At 44.1% G+C, this 12,500-nt stretch overlaps 2 protein-coding genes and 1 long non-coding RNA gene across 5 annotated transcripts in view; 1 reads left to right on the forward strand and 2 right to left on the reverse strand.

The window, feature by feature from the left end:
• The window catches only part of LOC135092488 (adhesive plaque matrix protein 2-like), a 24,742-nt gene that overhangs the window by 10,994 nt on the left and 1,248 nt on the right, over window positions 1-12,500 (forward strand). Inside the window, exons 2-12 of one of the 2 annotated variants that reach the window (XM_063991055.1) lie at window positions 1,123-1,193; window positions 3,568-3,615; window positions 5,205-5,496; window positions 5,935-6,104; window positions 6,471-6,638; window positions 6,786-6,962; window positions 7,426-7,597; window positions 8,015-8,125; window positions 8,309-8,502; window positions 9,619-9,815; window positions 10,337-12,500. The exon at window positions 10,337-12,500 is cut by the window's right edge and continues 1,248 nt beyond it. In XM_063991055.1, the coding sequence (XP_063847125.1) occupies window positions 1,133-1,193; window positions 3,568-3,615; window positions 5,205-5,496; window positions 5,935-6,104; window positions 6,471-6,638; window positions 6,786-6,962; window positions 7,426-7,597; window positions 8,015-8,125; window positions 8,309-8,502; window positions 9,619-9,815; window positions 10,337-10,525 (1,779 nt within the window). In that variant the 5' untranslated portion in view covers window positions 1,123-1,132 and the 3' untranslated portion in view covers window positions 10,526-12,500. The remainder of the gene's footprint in view (window positions 1-1,122; window positions 1,194-3,567; window positions 3,616-5,204; window positions 5,497-5,934; window positions 6,105-6,470; window positions 6,639-6,785; window positions 6,963-7,425; window positions 7,598-8,014; window positions 8,126-8,308; window positions 8,503-9,618; window positions 9,816-10,336) is intronic. The other variant, XM_063991054.1, reaches the window with a different exon arrangement.
• LOC135092498 (uncharacterized) lies at window positions 2,887-3,644 on the reverse strand. Its single transcript, XR_010262898.1, has 2 exons — window positions 3,411-3,644; window positions 2,887-3,360 (listed from the first exon to the last, which is right to left on the reverse strand). It is a non-coding gene; the product is annotated as an uncharacterized LOC135092498 (long non-coding RNA).
• The window catches only part of LOC135092491 (uncharacterized), a 14,031-nt gene continuing 12,241 nt past the window's right edge, over window positions 10,711-12,500 (reverse strand). For both annotated transcript variants that reach the window (XR_010262887.1, XM_063991059.1), the window contains one exon: window positions 10,711-12,500. This exon is cut by the window's right edge. The gene's annotated coding sequence lies outside the window, so the exon portion shown is untranslated.

The raw sequence follows: 12,500 nt of genomic DNA on the forward strand, positions 1-12,500 counted from the left end.
CACACACACACACACACACACACACACACACACACACACACACACACACACGGAAAACATGTTCAGTATACAAAAAGGAAAGAAATACACACACACACACACACACACACACACACACACACACACACACACTCAGTAATTTAGCTGAAAATGACAAAAACCTCGTCTTGGCGCGGGCGTGGTGGGCGGCGGAGCAGTGGGCGGGGGTGTCAGGAGTGGGCGCCCTTGCCTTACCCTTATAAGGCGCGGGCGGGCGTGTGTGTGTGTGGGCGTGGGCGCGGCCAAACACTTTTTCTTTAGGCATGTTGTCTTAGGGTGTCTGTGGGGAGGGGGGTGAGGGAAGGGAGTTATAGGAAGAGATTAAGGGAAGACAAGGGGAAGAAGGGAGATAAGAGAGGAAGGGAAGAGGAGGGAGTCTAGTGTGTGTGTGTGTGTGTGTGTGTGTGTGTGTGTGTGTGTGTGTGTGTGTGTGTGTGTGTGTGTGTGTGTGTCTTCTCCAGGACCAAAATGATGATCAGTCAGGTTCTAATGGGTGGACTCTCTCTCTCTCTCTCTCTCTCTCTCTCTCTCTCTCTCTCTCTCTCTCTCTCTCTCTTGATCGTGCAGAATCCTTGTCAAAACTATCAATCATGAAAACTCCCCTGAAAACCTGCAATAACTTCCACTGCAGCCTGTTAATCTGTCAATGCAATCATGAAAACTCCCTTGAAAACTCACAAGGCCATGGCAAAAACTAGACGAGACAGGATGGGCCTTAATAATTTTCGAGAGACAGCGAGCAGAGCAGAGCCGGGATAACATGAATATCTTACCAGTTTGTTCCCTTCTTGCTCCGAAAAAAAAAATAATAATAAATAAATAAATAAATAAAAAAAAAATGTATGCAGATATATTCTTAGACATCTAGCTAGTATTATGCACCACATCATAACACTGACATATGCAAGTGAACCAGTATACATAGCAGGATCTAATATGTATCTAGCGTTGGCCTTTTAATGTGTTGATGAGTGAATATAATGCCTCTCTCTCACTCTCTCTCAGTTTCTCATCAGTTTCTCACCCTGTCCAGAATATCCATGCCTCTCTCTCTCAGTTTCTCACCCTGTCCTTCTTTTCCAGACGAGACACAATGCGGCTGTTGGTGTTAGTGTTGGCAGTGTTGGTGGGAGGCTCTACAGGGCAAAACTACTGTAAGTATAATGCAATAACCCTTACGCTGTGATATTAACCCTTTCAATGGTATACAACAGGTCACTACAACCAATGTACATAATCTTTATAAATATCCACGAGGAAGTAGGGGATAAAGAGAAGAAAATATGCAGTTTCTATCTAGCCAGGACAGTGTTGGGTTGGTGTGGAACAAGGAAAGTGGTTGGTGATTCAGGGAAGGTGTGTCTAATAGTAGTGAATGGTTAACTATCTCTCTCTCTCTCTCTCTCTCTCTCTCTCTCTCTCTCTCTCTCTCTCTCTCTCTCTCTCTCTCTCTCATGGTGGTGTTAGTAGTAGTGGTATTAGTGATGTTACAAGCATTAATAGTAGTGGTATTAGTAATGATAGCACTCTTGGTATTAGTATTAGTAATTTTAGTGGTACTTATATTCATATTAGTGATATTACTATTAATAATATTCAAATTAGTCATGTTAGTAGTATAATTAATAGAATAAAATATTAGTAGTACATTTTGGCTACATCTTAAGTAATTCATGCACTTTTGAAAATACACAGGTAGTTAACTTAGACCAGTAAACAAAAGTATATCTCGTAGTAGCACAGTACTTAATGCACCCTTTGTAGTGTGTCCCCACCAGCAGCTACACTTCTAATAGTAATTTCAACAGGGCACTAGTAGCAGACACACTTAACAGGAACACCAAACTTGCACTATTTGTATTAACGCAGCAATATCAGTAATAGTAACAGTGATATATAAGTGTAGTGTAACCAGTGTAAGTAATTTATAAGTGTATGTGTGATAACCAGGTAAGTATGTAGTATTTAAGTGGGTTTAAGTGTAAGGTCAAGGGATATCATACCTGTGTGTGTGTGTGTGTGTGTGTGTGTGTGTGTGTGTGTGTGTGTGTGTGTGTGGACGCAAGCATGAAGGAAGGACGGCCATCAGCCCAAGCACTTTAATTTAAGGCATGCATGTAAATACGTACTCGGACTCCTGAGTGAGGGAGAAGCACACACATATGCACACGGAATCTGGAGGTGCACGAGACACGTATGTAACCTGACAGTGGTGGTGAGAGGCGCCCCTGAGTTACCTGGGATGAGCGACCTTCACTACTGGTACCTGTGTTTCATTAGTAAGCAGTGACTAGCCTTATTAACTACACGCCCTTGTCACCTTTGTCTGACCAGCAAAAAATGACAGCTTCCAAAAAACGTTACTTAAAAAAAAGGCTAAAGTTCGTTGGAAATGTCATCTCAAAAGGCTAAAGGTCATTCTCAAAAATCACCTAAAAAAGCCTGAAGGTCAATGAAAAGGGCCTACAGGTCACTTAAAAAGGGTTACTTAAATGCCTAAAGGTCAATCAAATACAAATTAAATGTCTAAAGGTTACTGAAACAGGTCACGTAAATGTCTTTGTCACTTACAGGACCATTTAATAATTCTCCACTAAAAAAAAAAAATAAATAAATTAAACCTCAACCAGAAAAAAAAATAACACCATCATCTATTATCATTTGTTATTTATTTATTCATTCTATTCTACTTATTTTTTTGTTTATTTATTTATCTATTAATTTATTACTCTGACTGCAAGATTCCCTGGGCGTACAGAAGGTGTGTGCTGTTCATGTATATATTCAAAACTTCAGTGGTGGGAGAATGCGGTGTTGTATGTATAAGGGACTGGATCCTTTGCATATAAGGGACTGGATCCTTTGCATATAAGAGTGGAAGGCTTCTATAGAGTAGTCAGAGCTTCTTGTTTGGATTTTAAAATGCTATGAATCTTAAAGTGCTAAAAAGCTTCGTGTACAAGACTGGCAGCTTGTAATGTAGAATAAGAGGATAAGAATTTGAAGGTATTTATTTGAAGGTACTACTGTTCAACTAATGATTTTGAAATGTGGATACAACTCGTGTCTGCAAGTGTACAACTCTCAAGTGTTCGAGCAGCCTTGACACATATTTATTTTTTTTTATTTTATTTATTTTTTTTATGCACATGAGATGAAAACTCAAGGACATAAATAAAATCAGAGAAGAGAGCCACGTACTGGTCCTGCCATTAAAGGAAAAAATACAAAAGAAAAGCCAGTTAAGTTTTTTAGGTTACTTGACACTCACCCACAATGTCTTGGCGTCCGTGACATAACTTGTGTCCGAGACTGTACAACCTGAGACAGTTTGGCATCCGTGACATAACTTGTGTCCGGGACTGTACAACCTGAGACAGTTTGGCATCCATGACATAACTTGTGTCCGGGACTGTACAAGCTTAATATTTTGATACCCATGACATGACTTGTGTCCTCACCTGTACAACCATAAAGAGTGTTAGGCAGGAGGAAATATCAGATCTTACCTAAGTATTTCCCTTTCAGACTCGTTCCCAAGAGCTCCACTTCGGCCGATCGCACCCTTTGGTATCTGTAAGCACCCTCAGATATTGACCCTTCAGCAGCACCCTAACACACCCTAATGCACGCACTTATGCACGCATCTAGCAGCAGCAGCAGCAGCAGACGTGAAGCAGAAGCAGAAATTGAGACTAGAACAGAAAAAAAGAAAGAGAAAAAGTTAGAAAAGGAGGACCAGGAGGAAGATAGAGGAAGAGAAGAAGGAAGAGAGAGACATAGAGAAATATATATCTCTTCCCATGTCTCTGTCTTTCTTTCTCTCTCTGTTTTATCTCCTCTCTTCCTCTCCCTCTTCTTTCTTTCCCTTTTTCTCCTTTTTCTAATACATTTATCTTTTTTTTTCATGTTTCTTGTCTATCAAGCTTTTCTTACTCGTTTTTGTGTATATATGTTTGTCTCTTCCTTTGTTTTCTATCCGCTATTTTTTTCTTTAGTTTTCTACATATAGTCATAATAATAGTAATAATAATAATAGTAATAATAATAATAATAATAATAATAATAATAATAATAATAATAATAATAGTGACTTCCAGCTACTGTCTCTCTCTCTCTCTCTCTCTCTCTCTCTCTCTCTCTCTCTCTCTCTCTCTCTCTCTCTCTCTCTCTTCTCTCTCTCTCTCTCTCTCTCTCTCTCTCTCTCTCTCTCTCTCTCTGTGTGTGTGTGTGTGTCCTAATGACGTATTCTTCGTGTTCTCTTCTATAAGTGTTCTCTATTGTGCTCTGAATGTGTTCCAGAAACGTTCTCTCCTTTCCTTTGTGTTCTAATAATGCTATTTTCTACATGTGTTTTTCTAATATATTGTAAATGCGTTTTCTAAGTGTGTTCCTTCATGTCGTGCTAATTGTGTATCCTCTCTTGTGTCCTCTAAACGTGTACTGTATTCCTAAACAACACATACATACTGGGATCCTTAAAAACGTACATAGGTTTATGACTTTAACCCCAAAACGTACAGGCATGTGCACCTAATTTAACATACATATTCGTACATAATGTGGTACGTACGTCTGTATATGTACGTATTTTTGTGTATTGGGATATGTATGTATAATAATTAACCTGATCAAGCGACGTAAAGTGCATGAGCTTGCATGAAATTGCTTAAACTTATAAATAATTGTTTAAAGGTAACTCGGTGGTGGTGTGATTACTGTAACTAAAAACCCACTAGTTGTAATTATGTGTTCAAGTATATGTTATAATTATTTAAGAGTTATTTGAGTGTAAAAAGGCATGTGTAAATTTTTTTGGCAAGTGTGTGTGTGTGTGTGTGTGTGTGTGTGTGTGTGTGTGTGTGTGTGTGATTGATATGAACTTGAACTAATTATTGTTTTTCTCTCCTTCCTACTCCTCACGTTCCTCTTCTTCACTCCTCCTTCCCTCCTTCTTCTCTTTCATCCTACCATCATTACCTCTTTCCCTTCATGCCTCTACCTCTCTTTCATTCCTTCTCTCCTACTCTAACCTAATCATCTCCCACTCTTCCATTCCCCTTCCTACCCATTAATACCTAAAACTTAAAACCGAACCTGCCTTGCCTTCACCCTACCTTGTCCTAACCCAACCCTGTCCACCCCTACCGTACCGTACCTAACAGCTTCATCAGAGAAAGTGATCAGCCACGGCAGGATCACCACAGGGGGAGCATCTGTTAGTGCGCTTCCTCCTTCGACCTCTTTCTCCTCCTCCTCCTCCTTCTCCCCCTCCTCCTCCTTCTCCTCCTCCTCCTCCTCCTTCTCCTCCTCCTCCAAAGACCCATGCCGTCCATCTCCCTGCGGGGAAAACACGCGATGTGAAGTGAGCAGAAAGAACGTGGCCTTGTGTCGCTGCATTGATGGCTACGTGCCCATGGGAAACACTATCAATGGATGCAGGCCGCAGTGTGAAAGGTAGGCTGTGTGTGTGTGTGTGTGTGTGTGTGTGTGTGTGTGTGTGTGTGTGTGTGAATTATGTTTTTTTTCATGTATATTAAGAGGGGACACTGAACTTAGGCAGCAGAGAAAAAGAGATTAAAAAAAAAAAAAGGGGGAGGGCGGGGGGCAGTGATGTTGCTGTCTCGCACTTATAAAGCCAAAAAGGATTACCCAAGATTGGAGAATGTGTCTGAAAACCTTCCTCTTTCACACACACACACACACACACACACACACACACAGAGTTCAAGACATACGTTTGAGTAAATACAGAAGCAGGGAAACAGGCACGGAATTCCAGAGTTTACCAGAAAAGAGATGAAAGATTAAGAATACTATGATGATTTCTCTCCTACAGGTCCAGTCCATGCTCACCCCACTCACTCTTACACTCTCACTCTCACAAACACGCAGGGACGACGAATGCCCAGACGAGTACAGATGCCAAGGACGAAAATGCGTGCGTGTGTGTGTGACAGGCGCATGTGCCCACAACGCGGAGTGTAGGGCACGCAATCACAGAGCTATTTGTGAATGCCCTGCAAACCACAGAGGAAATGCAGAGGTTTCCTGCTTCCCGGAAGGTAGGGTGGTGACTGGTGGTGACTGGTGGTGACTGGTGGTGATTGGTGGTGACTGGTGATGACTGGTGGTGACTGGTGGTGACTGGTGGTGACTGGTGGTGACTGGTGGTAACTGGTGGTGATTGGTGGTGACTGGTGGTGACTGGTGGTGATTGGTGGTGATTGGTGGTGACTGGTGATGACTGGTGATGACTGGTGGTGACTGGTGGTGATTGGTGGTGACTGGTGGTGACTGGTGGTGATTGGTGGTGACTGGTGGTGACTGGTGGTGATTGGTTATAACAAATGATGACTGATGACTAATGATGACTGGTCATGACAAATGGCAAGCCGTGATGAGTGGTGATGACTCCTCCCTATCCACAGCACATGTCGAGTCCCGCGCTCCCCCGGCTCCCCCCCTCAACCCGTGCTACGATGACCCATGTGGAGTCAATGCTGATTGCAGAAATGACAATGGCCGCCCCGTGTGCTCCTGCCCCTACGGTTATGAGGGAGACCCACTGACGCGCTGCACACAGGGAGAGTGCACAGGTAGGTGTAGTAGTAGAAGTAGTAGTAGTAGTAAATGTGTTGACACTTGATTAAGACTGAGGAGACGCCGCCGCAGTCCCAAGACACGAGTGTAATAACAAACACCAGACCCAGACGTTTCACTCACCCTGTGTCCTCACCCGGCAGAGCACCAGGACTGCCCACATTACCAAGTGTGCACGCAGCTCAGGTGTGTGGATCCCTGCACAAGTGGCATGTGTGGCTTCAACGCTGAGTGCCGCGTGAAGGACCATCAGCCAGTGTGCTCCTGTCCCCACGGTTATGTTGGCGACGCCCTTCGAGAGTGCCGCAGGTTTGATCCACGTAAGTAATGATAATATATATATATATATATATATATATATATATATATATATATATATATATATATATATATATATATATATATATATATATATATATATATATATATATATATATATATATATATATATAATGGTGGGCTGATGCCCGTGCACGCAATACTTTAAGAGGTTTTTTCATACTCCTCGTGTGTGTGTGTGTGTGTGTGTGTGTGTGTGTGTGTGTGTGTGTGTGTGTGTGTGTGTGTGTGTGTGTGTGTGTGTGTGTGTGTGTGTGTGTGTGCTGAGGTATGTCTGCCCTGAACAAAACAGTACATGTATGTCAGTATGTCAGTATCAAGCCACCATTTCTTCTATAGGGTAACAAACACTTTTCCATCCATCCCTTTCTTCTCCCATTTCCTTTCCTTCACCGTCTCCTGCATGCATCCCTGCCTCACGCACCCCATCTTCCGCTTCTGCAGGAGAGCTGTGTAACCCAAGCCCCTGCGGTGAAAATACGAACTGCAAGGTGAGAAATGACCGCCCAGTGTGTTCCTGCATCTCAAACTACATCGGCAACCCACTGACTGGCTGCAGGCCGGAATGCGTCGGTGATTCCGAATGTCCGCATAACATGGCATGCAGGAACAACATGTGAGTATCTGTGCAAACCTGCATTGAGCCCGCTTGTGGCTTCACCATCATACGAGTTTGCACACACACACACACACACACACACGGGCCTGTATTCTCAAACACTTCAGTGTTTCATCCTAACCTTCATCCATAAATAAGTAAAGCTACAAGCTTTAAAGTCTGAACTCTTCCATCCACCAGTCCTTCTGGTGTCAGTGGTGCATGGCTTTCCAAAAGACTGCAGACGTGCACCACATCATCTGAGTAAGACTCATGTAACACCTTATCAGTCAAATTAAGCTGTAAACTTGCACTGCAACACTCCAAGACTGAGATGAAGCAGCAGTCAGGTCGTAATGTACACAGGCGCCACCTGGAGTAACCACAACAGCTACATAAGTGTGGTAATGTTTTTTTTCTTTTTCTTTTTTGCAGCTGTGTCAACCCTTGTCGCGATGCTTGTGGTGAGAGCGCCTACTGCGATGTGAGGAACAGACGCGCCGTCTGCAGATGCCCTGATAAATTCCTTGGTGACCCCCACAGCAGGTGTGTGCTTACCTGCCTGCAGAGTTTCAGAATCCAGACCACCACTTCATTCCTTCTCTCTCTCTCTCTCTCTCTCTCTCTCTCTCTCTCTCTCTCTCTCTCTCTCTCTCTCTCTCTGACAGCTGTCGCTCCCTGTCCGTGTCGTCGTTGCATCCCTCTCCCTCACGTGTGTCCTGTTTTCAGATGCTACACCGAGTGCACGGAACACAACCACTGCCCTTCAAACGAGGCTTGCCAGGACTACCGCTGCATCGACCCCTGCATCAACACGTGCGGTGATGGAGCGAACTGCAAGACCACCAACCACCAGCCCGTCTGTTCCTGTCCCAGAAGCCACACTGGTGACCCCTTCGTGCGCTGCAGACCATTCGGCCCTGGTATGTGGAATGGGATGAATGAGATGGAAGAATTGTTGGGGTGGGGGGGGGGAAGAGGGAAAAGTAAGAGAGGTAGGGTGAGGTAAGGTAAGGAAATGAAGAGTTGAGATATCAAAGTTACCGTAAGGGTGCAGCCACACCAGGAGTGGTCACTACTCGCAGCAGGTGCCCGCCAGCCTATGCACTTTTTGAACGTGTTGAGGAAAGCTTGGAAAAGTTAAATTGCTCTTCTACTATACTGCTACTGTGCCCTTACTGCGCATCTATCCAGTCATTACTGCATCGCCATGAGGTCCAACTGGTTCTTACTACTTGCATACCACGCGGGTCATCAAGTGCGCACCACCACACTACACTGGTTTTCACATCGCATCACATGGTGCAATCAATCCACACTACACTGGCGTCATGCCAGTATGATGCGCCCGTCACGCCCAAAGCGCCATGGCCTGTTAGTCCATATGTCAGGGCGTTCTTTCCGTCATCATCAGTCATTTTACGACTGTCACTGAAGTTCACGTCATCCTTTGGTGTTCACGTCACGCCATGCCGCTCAGAGACAAGAGCTGAGGAAGTGGATGGAGCAGAGACAGCAGGCAGAGCTAGTCATCCCAGCCAGCCACACAAGCCTCAGCAGCCTCAGTTATCAAGACTGAAGAACCAGACAAAGACTCTCAAGCTTCCCAGGAAACCGAGGAGTCTGATGTTGTAGCCAGAGTCAGTGAGTCAGAACCAGAAGCAGAACCAGAGGCTAAGCCAGACCTCTACGTTGAAATCCTAACCATCTCCGCCAGTCCCAGTCCTTGTTGCGTCACCAGCACGTCAAGCCGGTGTACAACTCATCACCAGTCAATTCTCAGTCTTCTGTGTCTTGTTATCCAAGTTTAGAGTAAAATCAACACTGGTCCACGTGCACAACCGTCCTTGCAGACCACACCGGTCACTGCTGCGCGCGTACCGCTCCCCACGACGTTCAAGCTGGTCCTCGCCACGTCTTGGTAATTCTGTATCATGTAGTAAGGATGACCTCTGGTATGACTCCAGGTGAGGCAAGTCAGCGCAGCATCTCACACACACGTCTGGCCACTAATACCTAACCACTTCATTCCCCCACAGATGACTACTGCAACCCGAACCCATGTGGTCTCAATGCCGAGTGCAGCCCCGGCACTGACAGGTCGGGCGATACGAGAGCGGTGTGCACCTGCCCCCAGTACTACGTGGGCAACCCACTCATCCAATGTCAGCTGGGCGAATGTAAGACCAATGACGACTGCAATGTCAACACGGCCTGCTACAACTACATGTGCAGGGTGAGTATGTGAGGGGGGAAAGTGTGTCAAGGGAGAGGTGATGTTAGTAAAAGGATAGGAATAACATATCAAATTGGGGACACATGCCAGCTGTGCGGCTTCGTTGCTCATCACCCTCTGTGCCTACGAGCCTGTGGAAGGTGGCATCCCTCACCCTGGGATGCAGAGCCACTGTAACATCTGTGTTTGCACAGTTCACCTTCCCCAGGGTTCCCCAGGCACTATTTATCAACCAAGCCGAAGGAATGAACGGCTGGATGAGTTGTACGTAAACTGCCCAAACACGGATTTGAACTGGAGCCTGTAGGAATAAACCTGACAGAAATGAGGTTAAAGATGTACTATATAAGAGAGAGAGAGAGAGAGAGAGAGAGAGAGAGAGAGAGAGAGAGAGAGAGAGAGAGAGAGAGAGAGAGAGAGAGAAAATCCTCCCCATTTAGTCACGTCACAGTAGGCCACCAGACCACTTCACCGCAGAACCAGGCACTCCTTGTATTGACACCGCCTCTTTTCTCCCCCAGACGCCGTGCTACACCCTGGACGGCGATAGCGTGTGTGGCGAGAAAGCGGACTGCAATGTCAAGAACCACATGCCCGTGTGCTCCTGTCCCAGCGGCTACACCGGTAACCCTCTGGAATACTGCTACATCCCAGACTATGACGACAGGAAACGCACCTCAAGCGCCTTTGTCCTGGGCAGATCCTACTAATTTGTGAGGATGTCTGAAGGATGCCACGATACCAGGATACCAGGATATTAGGATGCCAGCAGGATGTGGTGTGGTAGTGGTGGTGGTGGTATGTTGGTGGAGCGATGATGACAAGGATGGTGAATGACAGTGATGATGGTGGTGGTGATGGTGGTGAATCATTATGAAAATATTGATGATGATGATGATGGTGTGTGTACTATACAAACGGCAAAGAAAATGGAAGTTTTGCGCAGTTTTACAGCGTAGAAAACGAAATTATACATACCATATTTTGAGAAGAGGACTGAGTGATTTAAAAAGAGAAGATGCCTGAAAAAAAAAAAAAAGAAAAAGAAGAGATCAAAAGAAGAGATTAATGAAGACAAATGAACAAACAGCAAATTAAAAGAAGCAATGAAGAGAAAAATAAATAAGACGAACACACGACCATTAAAAAAAAAAAGAATGATAAAAAAAATACAACCAATCGATCAACAACAAATAAGACCAAGCGAAGACCTCCTCCACCAACACACACACGCACACACATACATACACAAAGGAAAAAAAAAAAAAAAAAAAGAGATAAAAAATTGAATCACGCCCATCCAACTGGCATCCAATATTCCTCTTTAATGGGCGGCGTGGGCGTGTAGGCGTGGAGGAAAAGGAGAAAGAAGAGGAAGAGGATGGGGAGGAGGAAGAGGATGAAAGAGTATCTAAGCTTTTTCCTAATTCCTCTTCTCTCGCTCTCCCAGCCGCCTATATTTCTCGCGCCCACGCCACGCCCACACTCGAGCCCACGCCGCCCACTTCCTGAAGCTCTGTCACTCGCATCTGCAAGTTTCACTGCGCCAAACGATCTGAAACACCAACGCTTTACTCCTCCGATCGACTGCAACTGTTCAAAGCTTCGAAACAAATGAATCCGACCTAGAAGAGTTAAGATTGTGTCAAAAGCTTTACACTAAATCTTTCACTTTTTCATTCTCATTTTCTTTAAGTTAAAAAGTTATTTATTATTATTATTATTATTACTATTATTATTATTTTTTTATTATTATTATTACTATACACTGAAAAATCTTCATTAATTGGTCATTCTAACTGATTCATTTTGAAAGTTGCAATGTTTGTGTTTCTTCATTATAGTTAATATTATTTTCCTTTTCTTTTTTCTTTTTTCACAAAACTAGACCGTCTTCTTATTTTATTTTTTTTCAGTATTTTCCAAAGCGGTGTTTGATCTGAGGGGGAGTTCCTGATAGTTTTTACTTTTTTTTCAACTGCCCCCCCTTTAGCACTACCCTTTTCTAAGCCTTATCCTGCGTAGGTTTCGTGTAGGGTTACTTACTTACTTACACACACACACACACAGACACACACACACACACAGTCCTTTCTTATATCTGAGTCATTTTGTAATCTTCATTGCTGTTATAATTACGATCTATATTTCTATCAGCCCAGATCCTATACAAAGAGCATTAAATACCATGAAAAAGGAATCCCAGCCTATTACATCTTATATCAAGAATACATTTTCCTATTCAAAGATTCCTACGATCCTTAATCTTATAAAAAAAAAGAGTATTGAATTCCATAGAGAGTGCCCTAGGGTATTTGATCCTAAGTAAAGAGTATTTGACCCCCACAAGCAGAATCCTGTGGTAGTAGATTCAAAGCATTCGATCTCGCAAGGACTTGTATAAACAGACCAAGGTATATACAGAAAGCGTGTAGGGTCCCAAAGTCCTTTCCTTGTTGCATGTCGCGTTGGATTAACCCCACAAGTCCTAGGTAGCCGGTCCTGATCCTGTCGTAGCGATTCTAATCCTGCTGTTGTAGCGTGTTGCGGGCGTCTCTCAGCTTTCCTAGTCAGCCCTCTTAACGCTCCCTCACCGACTCCCTCCCCAGGTCAGCACCAGACGGTCTAGTCCAAGCACTATATTCCTACCAGCACCTTAGGCCTATTTCTGATGATCCTAGTTTG

The sequence above is a fragment of the Scylla paramamosain genome, chromosome 40 (assembly GCF_035594125.1).
Source record: "Scylla paramamosain isolate STU-SP2022 chromosome 40, ASM3559412v1, whole genome shotgun sequence".
NCBI classification, from domain to species: Eukaryota; Metazoa; Arthropoda; class Malacostraca; order Decapoda; family Portunidae; genus Scylla; species Scylla paramamosain.